The sequence below is a fragment of the Heloderma suspectum genome, chromosome 2, assembly GCF_057233095.1.
Source record: "Heloderma suspectum isolate Gila_16-S chromosome 2, 16-S_ref, whole genome shotgun sequence".
Classification (NCBI taxonomy): domain Eukaryota; kingdom Metazoa; phylum Chordata; class Lepidosauria; order Squamata; family Helodermatidae; genus Heloderma; species Heloderma suspectum.
In genome coordinates this window covers 310,573,137-310,594,463 of record NC_139459.1, presented here as the reverse complement: position 1 = coordinate 310,594,463, position 21,327 = coordinate 310,573,137, and the positions used below count along the sequence as shown (strand labels likewise).

The 21,327-nt window shown below is 42.4% G+C and overlaps 1 protein-coding gene across 2 annotated transcripts in view; it reads right to left on the bottom strand.

The window, feature by feature from the left end:
- SRGAP3 (SLIT-ROBO Rho GTPase activating protein 3) overlaps nucleotides 1-21,327 on the bottom strand; it is a 298,364-nt gene that overhangs the window by 95,545 nt on the left and 181,492 nt on the right. For both annotated transcript variants that reach the window (XM_084840267.1, XM_084840268.1), the window contains exons 4-6: nucleotides 20,168-20,230; nucleotides 8,031-8,216; nucleotides 385-513 (exon numbers count right to left, since the gene is read on the bottom strand). In XM_084840267.1, the coding sequence (XP_084696393.1) occupies nucleotides 385-513; nucleotides 8,031-8,216; nucleotides 20,168-20,230 (378 nt within the window). The remainder of the gene's footprint in view (nucleotides 1-384; nucleotides 514-8,030; nucleotides 8,217-20,167; nucleotides 20,231-21,327) is intronic.

The following is a 21,327-nucleotide window of genomic DNA, read 5'->3' as shown; positions in this document are numbered from 1 at the left end:
TCAGCACTGAACACATCTCCAAATTCAACAGCGTCTCAAGACCCTATTTGCCAGGTGGCACGCTACGATAAACATGGTGGGAGTTTCTATGCACACGCACGCGCATGCACACACACACAGACGCCTTATATAAAACTACTGCTGTGGAATATATATGCAGACACTGATCCAGACAGAAGAGTAATCTAAAAATTATATTTGACAGTTTGCAACACTATTTGCACACTGGATGTATAAACCATGGGTCATGAATCAACACTGCAGCACTACAGAAGCAAGTGCGGACATACCCATAGGATCAAACGAAGTGTCAGACACAGCTGCCAGCTTGGGAACAGTTTGGGTATTTGTACATTAACAAAAAAGAATCGCTCAAGAACTCACGTCGATCAGATCTGAGACATCATGGATGTAATATTTACTGACTGCTGCATTTGTGGCTGCTAGGTTCAGCAGATAGTCGTTCCTAGCTTTAGTGCATTTCAGCTTATTTTCGGAATATTTTGCTTGCCTCTGAAAAACATAAAAATGGTACACACATCCAAAACAATATGAACAAGCCATCCAAATTTTTATATTTCCCCAAAGTTTAGATTCTTACAACATAATTTATGCAATGTTTATATAAATAAAAAATAACTTAAGAGCAGCCCTACTGGTCAAACCAAAGGCATACCTAGTCCAATCTCCTGTTTCCCACAGTGACCAACCAGATGCAAAGCCCTTTCTCACTGTTGTTCTCTAGCCTTATCCTCCATGAATTTGTGAACAGGAGCACTGTGCAGAATTGTTGTGTTTATGTAACAAAATACCTTCGTTGATATTAGGGGGTAAATGTGGCAGGTTTATTCAGAAGCAGCAGTTTCTTCTCAATATGCCCAGTAGGTTTAACAGCACAGCAAATGCATTCTAATTCAGTGTACATTCTACATGTATGACAAATGGCTTGCACGGTTGTAGAAAGGGTTGGCATCAATCACAATTGTTAGTGGGGTACAAGCTATTTCAAAACCGATAGTCAATGATGTCAGACTTTTTAATGCAGAGTTAAGATACAATTCAGTACCACTCCGCTATAGCTCTTACCCTCCATGCATCCTTTCTGGGGGGGTAATTCAAGTGTGCAACCCTCTGTGTAAGATGATCTCAGAGAAAGTGAATCTGTGGTACATACAAATGGCTATATGGTAGAGTGGTCAAATCTATATCACCATTCACAACACAATGTGGTGAATGAAAAGGTTTGTTTACTGAACAACAGTGAGTGGTAGAGTGATCAAACAGCTTTGCTGAACAGCCAGATGTAACATGTACATTTACACCTGCAAGCCAAAAAAATAAATTTCAGTAAGGTAAATCTTCAGCGAGCAGCAGGTTTAAGACGAAGAGAGTCTCAGAAAGCAGGAGAGCCATAAAGACTCAAATCCCTTATTTGAATGGGGGAAACATCCAGATAACGTAGAGCTGTCCTGAAGAAACAGCTATCTAAATACATTTATGAACAATCTGTGCAAGAACACTACTCAACATAAGTGAAACAGGGAATATGTGATCACACTGTCTAGCCTTGTATGGCAACTGCTTTTTGACAAGAAACATATTTTCAGTTAAGCAAGAACGGAAGGGCCAGAAGCAATCGCTCTGCTCACTGAATCATTCCTGCATGGGCTTGTTGTTGTTGTTGTTGTTGCTGTTCAGTCGTTAAGTCGTGTCCAACTCTTCGTGACCCCATGGACCATAGCACGCCAGGCCTTCCTGTCCTCCGCTCTCTCCCGGAGTGTGCTCAAGTCCATATTCATTGCATCGGTGATGCTATCCAGCCACCTCATCCTCTGCCTTCAATCTTTCCCAGCTTCGGGGTCTTTTCCAGGGAGTTTTCTCTTCGCGTTACGTGGCCAAAATATTTGAGCTTCAGCTTCAGTATCTGTCCTTCCAATGAGCACTCAGGGTTGATTTCCTTTAGGATTGACTGATGTGACCTCCTTGCAGTCCAGGGGACTCGTAAGAGTCTTCTCCAGCACCACAGTTCAAAAGCATCAATTCTTCGGCACTCAGCCTTCCTTATAGTCCAGCTCTCACAGCCATACGTTGCTACTGGGAAAACCATAGCTCTGATTATACGAACCTTTGTCAGCAAGGTGATGTCTCTGCTTCTTACTATGCTGTCTAGGTTTGCCATAGCTTTCCTCCCAAGGAGCAAGTGTCTTTTAATTTCATGGCTACAGTCACCGTCTGCGGTGCCCAAGAAAATAAAATCTGTCACTGCTTCTATTTCTTCCCCTTCTATATGCTAAAAACATACAAAAACCTATTTATTTCTCAGCGTGAACAGCAAAGTTTGCTCCTTATGCCCCTTAGCTACCAACCTTCATGTGTAAGTGAAAACACAAGCAAAATAGGACTAAGCGGCTAAGGGCATAAAGGGGTAAGGCTGCTAAAGCTTCTGCTGCTGTTCTACTCTTCTCCAGTATAATTAAAGCAATCTTTGCTTGTGTTTTAGGATTTGCCTCTCGCGTCGGTAGAATCTTGAGGTGACACTGTACCACTTCAGACTGCAGGTGGAAGAGGACATTTTTTAATGCTCCACCTTGTAAAAAAAACACACACACATCCAAGATGATTATTATAAAACAGCCTTCTCCCTCCTCCACTAAGTTGTTTGGTTTCGTGTTTTGTTCTGTTCTTTACATTCAGGGAAACTTTTATGTAGGGGAGCATTCAAAATGTGACTCTCACCTGCACTCTGAAATGGTACAGCCCATTCTACCATCTCATTGCACTGCAAAGATAGAAGACGCTTTGGAGAAAGATACATAGCAAATGGCGGTCGAAGGGGGGATCAAGGGAATTCTGGGAAGCAGACAAAACCTTCTGGACTACAGTTGCCAATCCCTTTATGTAAGGTTAGGGTGGACTGTTGTTGTTTATTCGGTCAGTCGCTTCCGACTCTTCGTGACTTCATGGACCAGCCCACGCCAGAGCTTCCTGTCGGCTGTCGCCACCCCCAGCTCCCCCAAGGTCGAGTCCGTCACCTCCAGAATATCATCCATCCATCTGGCCCTTGGTCGGACCCTCTTCTTTTTGCCTTCCACTTTCCCTAGCATCAGTATCTTCTCCAGGGTATCCTGTCTTCTCATTATGTGGCCAAAGTACTTCAGTTTTGCCTTTAAGATCATTCCCTCAGGTGAGCAGTCTGGCTTTATTTCCTGGAGTATGGACTGGTTTGATCTTCTTGCAGTCCAAGGCACTCTCCGAATTTTCCTCCAGCACCACAGTTCAAAAGCATCTATCTTCCTTCGCTCAGCCTTCCTTATGGTTCAGCTCTCGCAACCATAGGTTACTACGGGAATACCACTGCTTTAACTATGCGGACCTTTGTTGTCAGTGTGATGTCTCTGCTCTTCACTATTTTATCAAGATTTGTCATTGCTCTCCTGCCAAGAAGTAAATGTCTTCTGATTTCCTGGCTGCAGTCAGCGTCTGCAGTAATCTTTGCGCCTAGAAAGCCAAAGTCTGTCACTGCCTCCACGTTTTCTCCCTCTATTTGCCAGTTATCAATCAAGCTGGTTGCCATAATCTTGGGTTTTTTTGAGGTTTAACTGCAACCCAGCTTTTGCACTTTCTTCTTTCACCTTCGTCAGAAGGTTCCTCAGCTCCTCCTCGCTTTCAGCCATCAAAGTGGTATCATCGGCATATCTGAGATTGTTAATGTTTCTTCCAGCGATTTTAACTCCAGCCTTGGCTTCATCAAGCCCAGCATGTCGCATGATGTGTTCTGCGTACAGACTGAATAGGTAGGGTGAGAGTATACAACCCTGCTGTACTCCTTTCCCAATCTTAAACCAGTCCATTGTTCCGTGGTCTGTTCTTACCGTTGCTACTTGGTCGTTATACAGATTCCTCAGGAGGCAGACAAGATGACTTGGTATCCCCATACCACCACAATTGCCACAATTTGTTATCATCTACACAGTCAGAGGCTTTAGAATAGTCAACAAAACAGAAATAGATGTTTTTCTGAAACTCCCTGGCTTTCTCCATTATCCAGCGGATACTGGCAATTTGGTCTCTAGTTCCTCTGCCTTTTCGAAACCCAGCTTGTACATCTGGCAATTCTCGTTCCATCAATTGCTGGAGTCTACCTTGCAAGATCTTGAGCATTACCTTACTGGCATGTGTGCCACTGTTCGATAGTTTGAACATTCTTTGGTGCTTCCCTTTTTTGGTATGGGGATAGAAGTTGATCTTTTCCAATCTGGTGGCCATTCTTGTGTTTTCCAAATTTGCTGGCATATGGCATGCATCACCTTGCTTGACAGCATCATCTGGCGAGATTTTAAACAGTTCAGCTGGGATACCGTCATCTCCTGCTGCCTTGTTATTAGCAATGCTTCTTAAGGCCCATTCAACCTCACTCTTCAGGATGTCTGGCTCTAGCTCACTGACCACACCGTCAAATCTATTCCCGATATTATCCTTCCTATACAGATCTTCCGTATATTCTTGCCACCTTTTCTTGCTCTCTTCTGCTTCTGTTAGGTCCTTGCCTTCTTTGTTTTTGATCATACCCATTTTTGCCTGGAATTTACCTCCGATGTTTCTAATCTTCTGGAAGAGGTCTCTTGTCCTTCCTATTCTATTATCTTCTTCCACTTCCGCACATTGCTTGTTTAAAAATAATTCCTGATCTCTTCTGGCTAACCTCTGGAATTTTGCATTTAATTTTTTAATTTTGCATTCTGATGAAGTCCATGTATAAAGTCGTCTCTCAAAAATTATTTGTATTCTGCCTGCAGAAATGTGCCCTCTCACTGAGACAAAGGATGAATAAGCATTCTCGCTCCCTCCCTCCCTCCCTCCCGTGTCTACAGAGTCTAGATAATCCAGATAATTACAATAGGTAAAAAAGGTAAAGGTGTCCCCAACCAGTCGTGTCCGACTCTAGGGTGCGGTGCTCATCCCCGTTTCTAAGCCGAAGAGCCAGCGCTGTCCGAAGACGCTTCCGTGGTCATGTGGCCGGCATGACTGAACACCGAGGTGCACGGAACGCTGTTACCTTTCCTGCCGAGGCGGTACCTATTTATCTACTTGCAATTTCTTGCTTTCGAACTGCTAGGTTGGCAGAAGCTGGAACTGAAGACGGGAGCTCACTCCGTCATGCAGCACTCGGGTCTCGAACTGCTGACCTGCCGACCTTCCAGTCTGCAGTTCAGTGTCTTAACCACTAAGCCACCGCGGCCCCATTTACAATAGAGACGAGCCCAAATTTGGTTTATGCTCTCCATTTTGTCCCAGGGTACATGCAATATGACCAATTTTGTAACCATAAAAAAATCACTTGGAGGAAGGATGGCAACAAATATCTGTGAATTTGCCAACTGAGGGCAGCCAAGTGTGCAGGCATATAAAAAACCAGTGCCATAAAAAATCGCAGAGATTATGTTCGCAGAAGATGATAAGCCAGGGTTCCGAAGAATCCTGGTTCACTCTGAACAAGCATGCAGCCTGTTCGCTCCCATGTTGCTTCTCCCTTGTACCATGACCAGTAAGGTTTGCTTAGCACAAGAGTGGGCAGAAAGTAGATCTCTATATGTTTTGGACTTCAATTCCCATTCTGACAATGGCTTCTCAGAGCTGAACTCCAAAACATCTGGAAATCTACCTTCTGCCTACCCTGTCCAAATCAGGGATCCCAGCTTTGTGGTCCTCTTAGAAGCTGTAATTGCAAACCAGTGATAGTTTGGGGTTTATGATTCCTGACTTATTTGGAATTAACAAGCCAGGATTCCAGGTTCAGATGACATGTTAAGCAACCCTTCCTGGTTTGTTTAGTGGCTGCTGTGGCAGAAATGAGCAAAGTAGGAATGAATGAACTGCATGCACCAGCACACAGCTCATTTACAATACGCCAGGATGCTCTGGAAACCTGGCTTATCGTTCTATGCTAACACAGCCATAGTCCTTCAAAGCATTATCAAAATATCTACTATACATTTGAGCCACTTCCTTCATACCAGTAATGTGGATTCTAGAGTTTATTGTTCATTATTTATTGTTTATTGCTACCAGAGTTGATTTAAGGGGAAAGGCATTAGCAGGGCATAATCCACTATAATTTATTATAGGTGCTGGGATGTTGCCTTCTGGCTATCATGCTCTCCAGAATCTTGAACAGGTTCTGAACATCTGGTGATTCACCCAGTCTTCTAGCGACACACACCTCTTTTCAGGGCTACTTTCCCTTTAAGATCTCTCAGAGTCTCTCTTCACACACTTCCTATTCATATAAAGTCTTTTCAAGTCTTTCTTCAGGCCCATTTTTAATCCACAATCTCAAGCAATACTGGATTTAAAAGAGATGTTTCTACACAGAATTATATGCTACAATCCCACATTCCTCTTTTCAGTGTAGAACTTTCCCCACTCCACCTGAAAGGTACAAGACCAGGGTGGAGGACAGGGAGACGGGTACCCTTTACTTGGGTACTTGGACTTGAGGTCCAATTGGAGGCCAACCTGAGCTGAGAGACCATTGCCAGTAGGGTGATACTGAGGCTAAATTGTAGAAGTGCTTTAAGATATTCATGTAAACTTATTTCCCTCTATTTTTAAAGGTATCCCGATGTTGTGAGAGCAAATTACTGGAGCAAATGAGAAGCAGTGTTAGAATGGAACACATGCTTGCACCTACCACTTCCACTCTTGTGCACAAATTTCACCTTTCTTCCCTTTTTAGAGCAAATCATACAGAATTTCAAAACAGAGTTTCAACCAAAGTGAAGCAGAGTTGCAAACTCTACTTCAAGTTTAAAGCTAACCGCTGCTGGCTCTGAAAAGAGATGGGTGGGACAATTTTGCACAAAAGGGATAGGGGGGAGAGAGCACATGAGCCTGTAGCACATTCCTCGTCTCCTAATTTCCATGATTGGGAGACCAGGAATATTACACTTGCACCAGGCCTCAGAACCATGGGTAAAGCAGCTGGATAGTCAGAAATAATTTAGACCATAATTTAGACTCCATGATCACTCTGTTACACTTCCCACATTTGTCTACTGGGCAACACAACTATTTTAGGCCTTGTCACTTCATTATTTAATCTGGTATGAAGGTATCCACTGGGCACATAAGTATGGTGGCTGGGTGCTGATCTGCAATTGTTCTGTACTGCAATCTATGTTGGAGGGTGGGGGGCATCTTGTAAACCCACAGTGCAACGTTATATAAAGCAGAGGACATGGTGCATGACCTGACTTCACCCTTGCACTTCATGCAGCCCCATTGGTTCAGATGATACATATTACAATAGCAGACTGAAATTTAAAGCCAAACAGCCTTCTACAGCCGTCAGCAAAGTCTCTTTGATGTCAGGCCATTAAACTGTTGGTTGAATATAGGAGACTCGGTCTGAGTAGCTATTGTAGGACTATTTCATTTGCTGGCCTTTTTGCACTGGATATTTCAGCCATTTTTATTTTATTTTATTTTGCTTTGTTTATTTTCTGAGCCATCACTCTCTGGAGGCCTTCCCTCCCTCCAGCTGCCCTTTTCAACTCTCCTTGTGTTGGGCAATTTAATGGCTGAACACATCAGGCCCTGATGATGTAATGCACCCCCCTCTGTGGAAGTTCTCCACAATTTGCCCCCAGGCTCTGCTTCTTGCTGAAAGGTGCCTGCCTGCCTGACTCAAAGCTCTAGCTACCTGCTGTCTTTTTGGCATTTCTCCACAACTAACAAGCAGTAAAGAGAGAAGCTTTTAAATGTCCGTTCCGGGCAGATCTTCAGTGAAACTGTACAGAAGCATTAAACCAAGCAGACAACATCCCTAGCAGTTCAAACTGCTTCAAAGTAATATCTGTGTTATGCAAGTGGCCAAATATCATCAGCCGTAAATCTTGGACTTGGGGACATTTATCCATTTGTGTGCTTGCTTTCTCCCACACACAACACACAGTTTGCACTGACATCCCTCTGAGGTTCAGTCAGTGGCCATCCTACCAGTGATGAGGAGAATCTGCCTGACCACTCACCTTTTCCTTCATCTTCTCAATCTTCTTGACAGAGCTGCGGCGCTGAGGCCTATCTTCATGCCGCAACAGGTTCACACTGATGTCGCCTCCTTTGTTGAACTGCTTCTCCTCTTGTTTTTCAGCTTCCTTCAGTTTGCTTTCAGCACTGATGCTTTCAGCATGATACATGTGGTATGTTTTCATCACCTAAAGGGAAGGAAATTCAGTCAGCATATAAAATCTCACCACTGTAGTAGTTATACCAAAACAATAAATGAGTTCAGTGGTTGCAAATGAGCAAATCTACTCCAATTAATCATTTACATATCACCTTTAACTGGCAATGTATTTTTGATTGCACTTTGCTCTCATAGCACCTCTGTGAGGTTCATTACTATGATTTTCAACTGACAGGAGTGGAATTGAGGTTGAGAGTCTGACTTGCTGAAGGTCATGTAGTAACGGCCACTTTGTACATATGCTGTTGTTTTCTGAAATGTGTACTGCATACCTGATACATCCTAAGTAAGAATGTGATACACATACATTTAGAAATGTGTATCCTGTAGATACACTTGTCAGGGCACTGTGATTGGGTGAAGCTCCTTGTTGAGTATACACTTGTATAGCAAACACAAATTTGCTTCTGGCTAATATTTGAAATGGTGAATGTTTATGGCAGAAGTGGAATTTTCAACCCATCTGCTCCAGATTTTAACCACAGGTACAGATTGCAGAGGGAAGTAAAGGGCATTCATACTGGAAATGGGACATACCAAGGAACAGTTTCTATAGCTGACTCCCAATCCTTTAACCATCACGAGCATTACATGTGCACCAATCTAAGAAATGGAGAAGGCATCCACAATTTCTGCAATGTACTAAACAAGACACATGCATACACCTACCTGCACTATAATTCAGCACGCAGAGACACAAATTGAAAACAACTCTAGGCCAAACTAGATGTGACATTAATTGCTTAGAAGCAGCAGGACCACAAGGAATGGAGAGGGAAAATTTAACTCTTTCACCCTGCAATGGTCCTAAAGAAAATCACACACACACACACACACACACACACTTTGTCTCACTGCACAGCTACAGATAACCAGCTCTCCATGCAGCTGCAGTGCCCCATGATCCATTTACGAATGGAACAAGTCAAGTTGCTATGGAGGAAAAAAGGCAATCTGAAGCTACCATGAGTCTCTCATAGTATATTTTAAACCAAAGTCTGGTTGCACCTTCTTGAGATTCTGCCATGTTAAAAGACAAGACAACGATGGGCAGCTCAGAAGCCTGTGCTCCTTTTCTCTTTTAGGTCTGTTGGTTTCTTTGGGGGTGTTCAGATGATCATGACGGGAGAAGAAGCCATCATGGCTTCTCCCCCCGCCTCACATTTGACTTCCATTTGCATAATCCCCACGATGCAGCACAGGTTGGCATGTCACTTCATTCCTACCCTACAACCTCTACTGCACATCATAGCTTGTAGGGTGGGTACGAAGCGACCCCCACCATGCCACGCACCCGGTTCAGATGACACATCAACCCGCGCTACAGTGCAGGGGATTATGCAAATGCAGTCACGCTCACAGCACCCATGGGGGCAGGGAGAGAAGCCACAACGGCTTCTTTCCCCATCGCAATTGTCTGAACCCAGTCTTTAGCTATGATGAAACAGCAATAGGGTTCTAAGCTGCCCCATCATTCTTTTGTCTTTCCTAAACATGTGAAATATAAAGTGCTGCTCCAACAGTTGCTTAGCACCATCGCCACAAGGGCAGAGTCACAGTAACCATCAGCCTCCAACCAAGATACATAAAAACCTCAGTAGGAAAATGCTTCACCAGGGGTGCCTTCTGACACCTCCTTCAAGCAACAGCCTAGGCACGTTAAGAAAGCTTGTGAAACTGGTGCTAAACCAATACATCAACTGTACTTTAATAAGTGCTCTTTAATAAGAAGGAATCAAAGTGAACACAAACTATAGTGGGGAGAGACAGCACCCATTTAGGGAGCCCCTTAAAAGCTAACCATTTTGGAGATGATAAAACAAAGTTATGTGTACTATTGTAGGATGTATATACTTGGTCTGCGAAGACTTTGTAGAATCTTGCTCATCCAAAATGATCCTATGAGAAAGGCTATGATGTTTTCAATTGGATGAGGGCAAATAATCTGCAACATAACCCAAACAAAATGGGATTAGTGGTTCTGGTGACCTGGGAGCATGCATACCATCAGCTTTGGATGGGGTCCCCATTCCACCCTTAAAAACCAGGTTTGTAACTTGAAGGGCAGGGGGAGCTGAACTTGGAATGCCAGCCAAAGCTCTTTCCTGGAGAAGTCAGATCTATCTCCAGTCATTCATGCCCTAGGCATATACAGATTAATGGCAGTTGGTTCAAAAAATGCAGCCACCTGGATGTTAACTGGGGCTTGCAGACTGGAGCATACAGTTCCAATATTAGGTCTTCTTCACTGGCTCCCAGCCAGGCCCAATTCAAACTGACTATTGTATATAGGCACTTTTAAGAATTGTTTCTACCCTGGTCATTTGCTTTATTCAATGCCTTTCCACTTAAAAACAAATGAACAACCTTTAAAGGCCTAACAGGCTAGTGAACAGTATCTTAAGAACAGCCTCCTCTGGACCCATATAAGCACACCAGTCAACTTCTGAGGCTCTGCTCTGTCTCCTGCACCTGTCAGAAGAATGGTGGCCAGGGGTGAGACCACAGGACCTCTGTGTAATGCAGGAGTGGGCAACTGTGGGTGGGCTAGGGGGCAATTTTTCCTTCCCTGGACGTGCTGCAGGCTGAAGCCTCATCACTGGCAAAAGAGGGGGTTGAGTAGCAGTTTGCTGCAGAATTTCAGTTCCACTACACAGCCTTAAATTTGTTCGTTCTAAGACTCTGTACCACTACTTTCCCCCTTTTCCCCCCTTTATTGGTAGCGTGGTTAGGGATGGTGCGGGAGCTCAATTCCATCTGGGAATCTGCAGAACCCCTGCCCCCGCCCGCATCCCCAAGCTCCACTTGCTGAGCCCCTGCCCCTGCTCATCCCCTCCCCTTGCTCATCGAGTGGCCTGCACTCGTCCCGGTGGCCTCATTGAGCTCTGCGGTTGCCGTTTTTAAAAAAACTAACTGGTGATCACAAAAATGTGCATCTTTGCATATGTATAAAAGTGTGCGCTTATCTTTGTGTATAAAAATGTGCATTTCCGTAAATGCTCATATTCACTCATATGCAAAAATGTGCATTTGCAAAAACGTGCAGGTTTAAGCGTGTGCAAATATACGCATTTTTGCAAGAGCCATTTTATTTTTTAAAAATGGCAACCATGGAGCTCGACGGGGCCACCGGGGTGAGTGCAGACAGCTCACCAAGCGCAGGAGAGGCTCGAGTGCGGTACAGAGACCAGCAAGTGGGGGAAGGGCTGGGCGGGTGCCCGAAGAACTTGGGTGGGGGTGGGTTTGCACATCCCTAGGCACGGTAGGTGGCAACAGGGCCCACCGCTGCTATAATGGCACCAAGATTGTGGAACACCGTTTCGAAGTCTGCCTAGTTCTATCTCTGGCTGCCTTTCAGCAGGCAGTGAAAGGCATCTTTTCCAATAGGTCTTTGGGGGTACTGCTTTTTAATATTGTGCTGTTTGGATTGCTATGGATGTGATTCAAATGTTAAAAAAATATTGTTATTGCTTACAAAGAATTTAGCTTGTTGTATTATGCCAGATATGAGTTATACAGTTAGCTGTCTTGATTCTAGTAAACAAATAAAGGAAGGATAAAAATGTCTTTAGACAGATTGACAGGCAGAAAGCTATTTCCTGCCTTTTTTCCCATATGGAGAATGAAAATAGGGTAGTAGTCCTTGCTTAAGGCCTATCAGCTGCATCCAAGGCTGATACCTCTATTCCATCCAATACTCTTAACATGACCATTCCAGATCCTAAATACATTCTGGCTGGAATGGGTCATTGAGAATGGAGTGATAAGTCTTTCAATGAAGTTGAAAAGGGCATATATGTTGTATGGATTACTCTTGGAAGGTATTTTAATGAACATTTAGAGTACCCATTTTTAAGTTGTTGTATACAAACTCTTCCAAGCACTTTCTTTCCAAGCTGCTGTGGCTATTTTTCAGGAGGACAGTAAAACTTCTTTAGCTAAAAATACTGGAGTGTGACATCTTTGGCCTAGAGCACACCTGATTATGTAACCGTCTCTTCAAATGTCAGCTGGAATCTAATCAAAATCCTAAAGGACTTGGGCTGAATGTGACTTAGTTGGCATTTGCTGTCCACTATTATTATTTTTGCTCTAGATTCTAGAGTCTAGAATTATCCATTAGATTTGTGCCACTGTCTATGGCACTATTGAACTGTTTTACAGCGTATGCATACATACTAGTTTCCCCTACCCCGCACAACTATTACCTACCCTGAGTGTTAGAAATATTGACTTTTAGGAACCCAATCCTCATTGCCTGTTCTTGCAAGGCATTGCAATAAAGTTTGTCACATTTTACTTCATTAGTATGCATTACCAAGAATATTCTGCAATAAATAAGACTAATATCTATTTATTACAAAGAACTTCAGGCAATGCATACTAATAAAACTATTTCTAGGTATTCTGGACGTTGCATAAAAATAAATTGGTTTTTATGGCACTGTTAGCATGCATTCCACACACTCATCCTGTTCAGCCAGACTTTGCACATTGCATAGTACGTCAGGAAAACACGTTTTCCCACTTGATTATATGAGGCAAGGAGCCACAGACTATTAGGCACTCTGTTTGTCATGTGCTTATATTGCTCAAATATGCTTTGGAACACCACAAACGTTATGTTCTTAGCATGGGAAATATGGAAGTATTAGAAGGGTTGCATATGAAGCAGCCTTACATCCAACTGGTTATTTCCTTAAGTCTACATTCTGGCCTCAAAGACTCGTGCCTGATACAATACCAACCCATTGTACCTGCTCTACTTGCTGACACTTCATTTTTTTTCTTCTGTACCAAATATATATATATATATATATATATATATAAATAAAAATATATATCTCCATGGACCTTCTAGGGCATTGCTTATCAACCTCCCAGCCACACTGGTCTCCAAAACAAGACATGAAATTATCTTATTATTCAAGTGACCTGTCAACCATGTCTCATTCCTAGCCTCCTTCTTCCATATCGAAAGAAAAACTGTTTTGCTGTTTAGAAAAATATACAACCATATGGCAGTGGCTTAGAGCTCCTGCTGAGCTGATGCCAAGGTAAACATCCTACCTGACACTTGCATACTAAAAGCAAACAGACTATGAGCAGAACTCAAAAAGGTGAAACCCTTTGAACCGTAGGGTAGGATTTTCTTGCTACCAACTCTGCATCATCTTTCCCCCTTACCTGCAAAACTGTTTAAAAAGATTTTTAAGAATTACCACCATGTTTACATTTTTAAATATCTAATGAAATCACGTTGTACTAATAAGGATCAAACTGATGGTGATTTCCTGAAAGGTGAAGTTCACAGCCCACCAGCACTATAAACACCTGCAGTGTTCATGATCAAACCAAGACATACCTTCTCTCCACTGGCAGCTAGTTTAACAGGTCTCTTGTGTGATATCCGGAATCAAATCTAAAACTTAAACTCACACAGAATAACCACCTCCTCTGGTAAGAAATGTATGAAATACCTCGCCTAGCCCAAATATATTGAGAGCCATTATATACCATAGTCTTGCAGCATAATGATTCCTTGATTGCAGCAATTTCTCATGATCAGAAAGACGGTCAGGACCTATCAAACTATCAGCAGAGATTTACATCAAAGGGATCCAAACTCTACAGAGTCTAAACCTGGTATACTCCAGATCTTTTGGGCTACAACTTAAGCTGGGGCTTATGATAGCTGTAGCCCAAAATATCTGGTGGGTATCAGGTTGCCTACCCCGGTCTAAGCTCTCTGAATCTCTCCTTGGTTGTGGAAGTAAGACCAGGACCAGAGCTGAACAATAATAATTTTAAAAATAATTAGCTTTCACTTTTGTGCAAGGTAAGAACCTCTATTCTTCCTAATAGCCAAGAGTATATTCTTAAAACAAAAGATATCCTTACAGTAGAATTCCTTTTATAGGTTCTATAAGTAACAATACCAACTGTGTACAAGACAAATTCTATAATATGCCAAAAAGGGAAATCAGAGCATCCTACATACAAGCATAACGAACATGGAATGGATGCCAAGAAGAAAAACTACTTTTAAAAAAGAGTGTATGTCAAGATACAACCACTATCCACTGACATTAGAATTCTTGTGAATAAATAACAGCATAATGAAGAATAGGGAAGCATGTAGTTAAACTATGGAATTCGCTACCACAGGATGTAGTGATGGCCACCAATTTGGATGGCTTTAAAAGGGGGTTAGACAAATTCCTGGAGGAGAAGGCTATCAATGACTACTAGTCTTGATAGCTATGTGCTACCTCCAATATCAGAGGCAGTAAGCCTATGTATGTCAGTTGCTGGGGAACATGGGTGGGAGGGTGCTGTTGTGCTCATGCCCTGCTTGTGGGTTCCTGGTCGACAGCTGGTTGGCCACTGCGTGAACCGAATGCTGGACTAGATGGACCCTTGGTCTGATCCAGCATGGCTCTTCTTATGTTCTTATGTACAAGCAAAACTTGAAATTGAAATTCTCCAAATTCTACCTCGAAGCTTATGCCATCTTGTGTTGGTATTTGAGAACTTTTTTCTTTTCCTTTCACATGAAAATTCACGCATATTTTTCTGTTTATTTTCCGAAACATACACATCAGTTCTGTGCATCTTTGAAAAGTATGCATTCTTCTTCCAATGATTAAGCGTGTTCATGCACATTTTTCAAAAGTATGCATTTTTTTCACACACATTTTTCAAATGTATGCATACCATCAAACACATTTTTGTCTGCAAATCACACTGCAAGTTCTTGGAGATGTACAAACTTCGATCACATACTGCGTTTGAGTCTGTGTTCAGTCTGAACGGTGTGAACTGGGTAAATCCTGATCAAAAGCAAACTGAATGTTGTCCACTATATGTTAAAAATACATATCTCTGCACAGAAATACAGGAGGATGAGCTTGGTAGCCCCATCAAGAGCATCTGAGTAAAAATAAATGGAGCAAAGAATAAAAGGAACATGGTGGTTGGAGTCTACTACCGGCCACCCAGTCAAGGCGAAGACGAGGATGAAACTTTTGAAAAGAATTGCCAAAGTTTCAAGGAAGCATGATGTGGTAGTAATGGGGGACTTCAATTTCCCCGATATTTGTTGGGTGACAAATTCTGCAAAACATGGCTCCTCCAAGAGATTCCTGACTTGTGTGGCTGATCATTTCCTCCTACAGAAAGTAGAGGAAGGAACTAGAGGATCGGCTATCCTTGACTTGATCCTAACCAACAGAGATGACTTATTGGATAAAGTAGCAGTTACAGGAACTCTGGGGGAAAGTGACCATGTTATACTTGAGTTCTTGGCTTCACAAAAAGCTTAGAGATGACCTGAAAACAAGAAAGGACACATATAGGAAGTGGAAGAAAGGCCAAGCTACAAAGGAAGAGTACAGGCAGGTAGCACAAAATTGCAGGGATGGCATCAGGAGGGCTAAAACTGAGAATGAGCTGAGGTTAATGAGGAATGCTAAAAGCAACAAAAAGGCTTTCTTCAGCTACATGCATAGTAAAAGGCAGAGGAAAGAAATGGTTCAACTACTAAATAAGGATGGCAAAATTATAACAGATGGCAAAGAAAAGGCAGAAGTGCTCAGTTCCTACTTTGGCTCAGTCTTCTCCCAAAACAGGGTCTATGACCCCGCTAGCAAAGGCGAAATACAGGCTGAAGGGGCAGGATTGCAGCTTGAGATCGATAGGCATATGGTCAAGTAACACCTCATTACCTTGAATGAGTTCAACTCTCCAGGGCCGGATGAACTGCATCTTAGAGTAATAAAGGAACTGGCAGAAGAACTCTCAGAACCACTGTCTCTTCTCTTTGAGAAATCATGGAGGACGGGGGAAGTGCCAGATGACTAGAGGAGGACTAATGCTGTCCCTGTCTTCAAAAAGGGCAAAAAGGAGGAACCTGGGAACACAGACCAGTCAGTCTGACATCAATCCCTGGGAAAATTCTGGAGCAGATGATAAAGCAATCCATCTGGGAGCACCTTGACAACAATGCCGTGATGACTTGAAGCCAACATGGATTTGTCAAGAACAAATCCTGCCAGACGAATCTGACCTCATTTTTTGATCAGGTAACCTCCCTTGTGGACTGTGGGAATGCTGTGGACATAATATACCTCGACTTCAGCAAAGCTTTCGACAAAGTGCCCCATGATATCCTGATGAACAAACTAGCTCAAAGTGGGCTAGATGAAACAACGATCCAGTGGATCCACAGTGGGCTACAGAATCGGACTCAAAGAGTGCTTATCAATAGGAACTTCTCAAACTGGGGAGAGGTAATGAGCGGGGTACCGCTGGGCTCAGTCCTGGGCCCAGTGCTGTTCAACATTTTTATTAATGACTTGGAGGAGGAGGTGCAGGGAATGCTGATAAAACTTGCAGATGACACAAAATTGGGCAAGATAGAAAATACCCAGGAAGACAGAAACAAAATTCAAAGTGATCTTGACAGACTGGAGCACTGGGCGAAAACAAGAGAATAAAATTTAATAGGGATAAATACCAAGTTCTGCACCTAGGAAAAAGAAACCAAATGCACAGTTACAATATGGGGGATACGTGGCTCAACAATACTACAAGCGAGAAGGATCTTGGAATTGTTGTAGATCACAAGATGAATATGAGCCAACAATGTGATGTAGCTGTAAAAAAGGCAAATGCTATTGTGGGCTGCATCAATAGAAATACAGCTTCTAAATCACGTGAAGTACTAGTTCTCCTCTACTCAGCACTGCTTAGGCCTCATCTGGAGTACTGTGTCCGGTTCTGGGTGCCGCACTTTAAGAAGGATGCAGACAAACTGGAGAGGGTTCAGAGGAGGGCAACAAAGATGATCTCAAGAGACTGGAAACAAAGCCCTATGTGGAGAGACTGAAAGAAATTGGCATGTTTAGCCTTGAGAAGAGAAGACCAAGGGGAGATACGATAGCACTCTTCAAGTACTTGAAAGGTTGTCACAGAGAGGAAGGCCAGGATCTCTTCTCGATCATCCCAGAATGCAGGACACAGAATAATGGGCTCAAGTTACAAGAAGCCAGATTGCGGCTGAACATCAAGAAAAACAGCCTGACTGTTAGAGCAATACGGCAATGGAACCAATGTCCTAGGGAGGTAGCGGGTTCTCCCACACTACAGGCATTCAAGATGAAGCTGGACAACCATCTGTCAGGGATGCTTTGACTTCGATTCCTGCATTGAGCAGGGGGTTGGACTTGATGGTCTTATAGGCCCCTTCCAACCCTACTATTCTATGATTCTATGAAACTAATTTCTCATACATCCTCGCTAAGGATCAGGTCTTTAAAGCAGAAGCAATAAGTCCTTTTATATATGTGCTGAGGATTTTGAAAAGTTAGCCTCCTAAGGAAGGATGGCAAAAATTTAGCTGAAATAACCCTGTGCAGAACTCACTTGTACCAACTTTCTAGACATGAGTGGCTCTTAATGTACTTTGAGGAAATAAAATGATGTCATATTAAAGAACTTGTTAGTCCCCATCAGAGACAGACTGCCCAATTCTGCAACTGGAAAGCCAATGCTGGCATTGCCATCTACCCATGTCAAAACCAAAACCCATATCAAATCTTTCTCATTATCAAAGTTGAAGGAAACTTTGGGAGATGCCGTGGAAACTCCCTTGTCCTCCTTTACTCCAGTAAAAGCCTTGAGAAGACCAAGAAGCATTCTCATCTCAATGTGTCACAAAAGAGCTGCAAAGGGGCTGTCCCTCTCCATCACCTCCCCCTTCCATGGCTGATCCTAGTAGATGCTGGGCAGAATATGTTTCCCTAGTTTCTCAGCTTCCACTGTAGGCCAGGGCAATGGAGAGAGGGGTGTGTGGGAGAGGTTGGAGTCAGTTTTTTAGGTTTTAAGTGTGTAGGCAGAATTTTGTTCATTTTAATATAATTACTGTATGGGACCTGGCTGCTGAGATAGTTTGATATTCTACTACTGCTAAATACTAATATTACTAGCAATAAATAATGTATTATTTCTAAATAATAGTAAAATATATAATAATACTGTAGTCCTTCATGGAGGATTCCTAATAAAAGTAGTCTTAATCATTATTTATCTACCTGCAAACCTTAACCCAATACAGTTTTGCTGATGATAATGAGATCTGAGCACTGTTAGGGGGAAATGAAGAGTGTAACCCTTATGCCAGCCAAAATCAGTATTGTATATTAAACTAAAAATTGCAGAAGCCAATGCAAAAATAAAGTCTTCCCCTATCTCTAGCTGGAAGAACACTGAATGCTTTGTTTGGATATACTAGTCTGATGTGTGATCTTTTTCCCAGCCAACCACAAATGTAGCCTCTTAAATTAGTTCAAAATGCCATGCTGAAGTCACCACAAATAACCTATTTCTGTGATTTATAGCATTCAAAAAGAAAAAAAAAGATTGACCACACACACACACCACTTTTTTTAACCGCTTCTCTCATAAGCATCTGAGATTTGTGTTAAGGTCTGGAAAATATCACACGTGCTTGTGCCTTCCAAGTTTTGGCTTGCTAGTTGTCTTGGTTTGGACTGAATCACTTGTTTTGTCCCACTTCAATTGTATTCTATGGCCCAGGAATTCTCATCAAGGCTTTGGTTTGTTCTACTGGCAACTGGCATGGCTATTTCAGGTCACACTATAGCAATCTCAGAAACTTTCGAAGTATCTATCTTCTGCTACAAACCATACTTGATACTCCCCTTCCATGGACACACATGAACTCTCCTGCCCATCTTCCCTCCCCCTAAACACCTTCAGTGCACTACCTTCAGTTCACACTGTCTTCGCTACATCTCTATATCATACCTTTAATTTATCCTGCGGTGTAAGGTAGTAAGCATGCCATCTGCATAGTATTTGTCATGACACTATACTGAGACGTTTGCTACAAGCAACAGGTACATTTCTGAGCAGATTTTAAATCACACTTCTCGGTTTCTGTACTCAAACAGTGACCCAATATTTACAGTCACTTTTAGTATTTTCTCTGTAGCTCTAGGGGAGTGGGATGTGCATCCTGGGAAATCATCCAAAAATTTATTGAAGCAGGAGGGATGTAAAAGATCACCCAATATCAAACACAGTCAACATTAGCACTAAATTAAAAGCATGTTGGAACCGCTATCTAATAAAGGCATGCTTTGTTGTATATGAAGTAAGTATCAGAAAATACCCATAGAATGGGACTTTGCCCCAGTGAGATGCAGTAGGAAAATGAAGTCAAAGACGAAGAGCAAGATAAAGCCCAAACTGGGTGGTGGGGGGATGGGGGGAGAGAGATGATAGAGGTGTACAAAGTTTGATTTCACATATAACAGCAAATCGTATTTTGGCATTACCTGAACAAGCCCTGTGCTTACATGCTCCCTGCCTTTTCCTTGTGCACTTCACTTTAATGTGTTCCTTTTGCTTCTGCATAGTTCCCAGTTACATCTTAACTTATAACCTATGGTTTAAGCAAGCCCTCCAAACCAGGGGACTTTCTGGATTTGGAGGGCTGCAGGAGGGAGGAGAGGAAGGAGAAGTCCCACTGCACAAGGGAAGTCTGCTCACATGATGGTTGGATCCAATCCTGTGGTGGCCATCCAAAAAGTGTCTGAACACAGAACTGGCCAAACCACTGTTGGGCACTAAATGTAAATTCAAAGAATACATCAGACCAGCATTCTGCAATAGAGGGAACATATACAAGTTTGGGGAGGGAAGACACATTCTAAAATTTGTAACCTAAGTCTGGCACAAATGATGTCCTCTTTCCTTTTAACTAACCTAGTTAAAATGAAATAAATCTGGACATTTTCAAAATGTATATTGCTAACTGCAACAGGAGACTGGTAAACTGTATGAATTTATTCTAGAATCTTACATCATAAGTACAAGAGTCAAGTTACTCACAGTGTATAGTTCATTGGTAACTTTCAGGAGTTCTTCATGCATCTGAAGACCAATTTCCTTACTCTGGAACACAAAACAAAAACAGAAAAGGATAAACTGAGATCTTGGTAATCTCCCAAAATTTGTTCCAAAGGAAAGAACTGAATAAACACATAGTGTGGACTTTTTAAATGTCCTCAGAGCTAACGTGAAGCTGCATGTAAAGTGACTGTTAGCTTTGGTCCTATAAAGGTAATGTAAGTAACTGAACTATACAGCAATGCGGGTGGACCCACTGTAAAGAATCTGAATTTAAGGCATTTCTATGTTCTTCACAGTGCTTCACACATGGTTGGCAAAAAGAAGTGTTTAATGCAACTACAAGGGATGAACGAACAGCGTAGGAACTAAAACAATAAAGCGCCGGATGAGTTGACAGGAAGGAGGACACAGAGGTGCAGATCTTGTGGCAAGGAATACAAATGCAAAAATGATACATTTAGGAAAAGTTGTGCAATGAGTTATGTTTTTCCAAAACCAATTTCTCCACTGTCTGTATCCAACAAAATACTGATATCCCTATTCTGTCCAATATTCTTAAAAAGAGCTTCGGCTATTGGGCAGTATAGAAATGTCATTAATTAATTAATTGATTGATTAATTAAATACTATTCCAGATTAGGAATGGGAGAACCAGGGATGCTTGAGCTCATTGAAATTCTCCAAAATTGACTTCAAAGTTCAAAGCTCAGTTTGGCTTCCTTCTGTTGTCATTTGTGACCTGTTTTTTGTTTGTTTGTTTGTTCAGATGCGAAAAGTGCACATTTTTCAAAGTGTACACTTTTCTGCCATTGACTAAAGTTTGCACTTTTAAGTTGCGCATATTTTTTTTTTGAAGTGTGCATTTTGTGAAACCAAACACAAGTTTGAGAATTTGTGAACATTTTCAGAGAATGTGTGCTCCTGTACACGTTTGGGGTTGCGAACAGGGCAATTGCAACCAATTTGGGAACTGGAACAAAGTTGTCATACATCCCTATTCGAGACCCCAAATACATTCCAGCAGGGATACTGCCCCAGCCCAACTATCTCGCTGTCTGAAGCAAGAACACATACCACTTCATGCCCCCTCCCGCCCCTGCCTCACACCACTTCCTGGCTGTGGGGCTCTCACGAAAGCT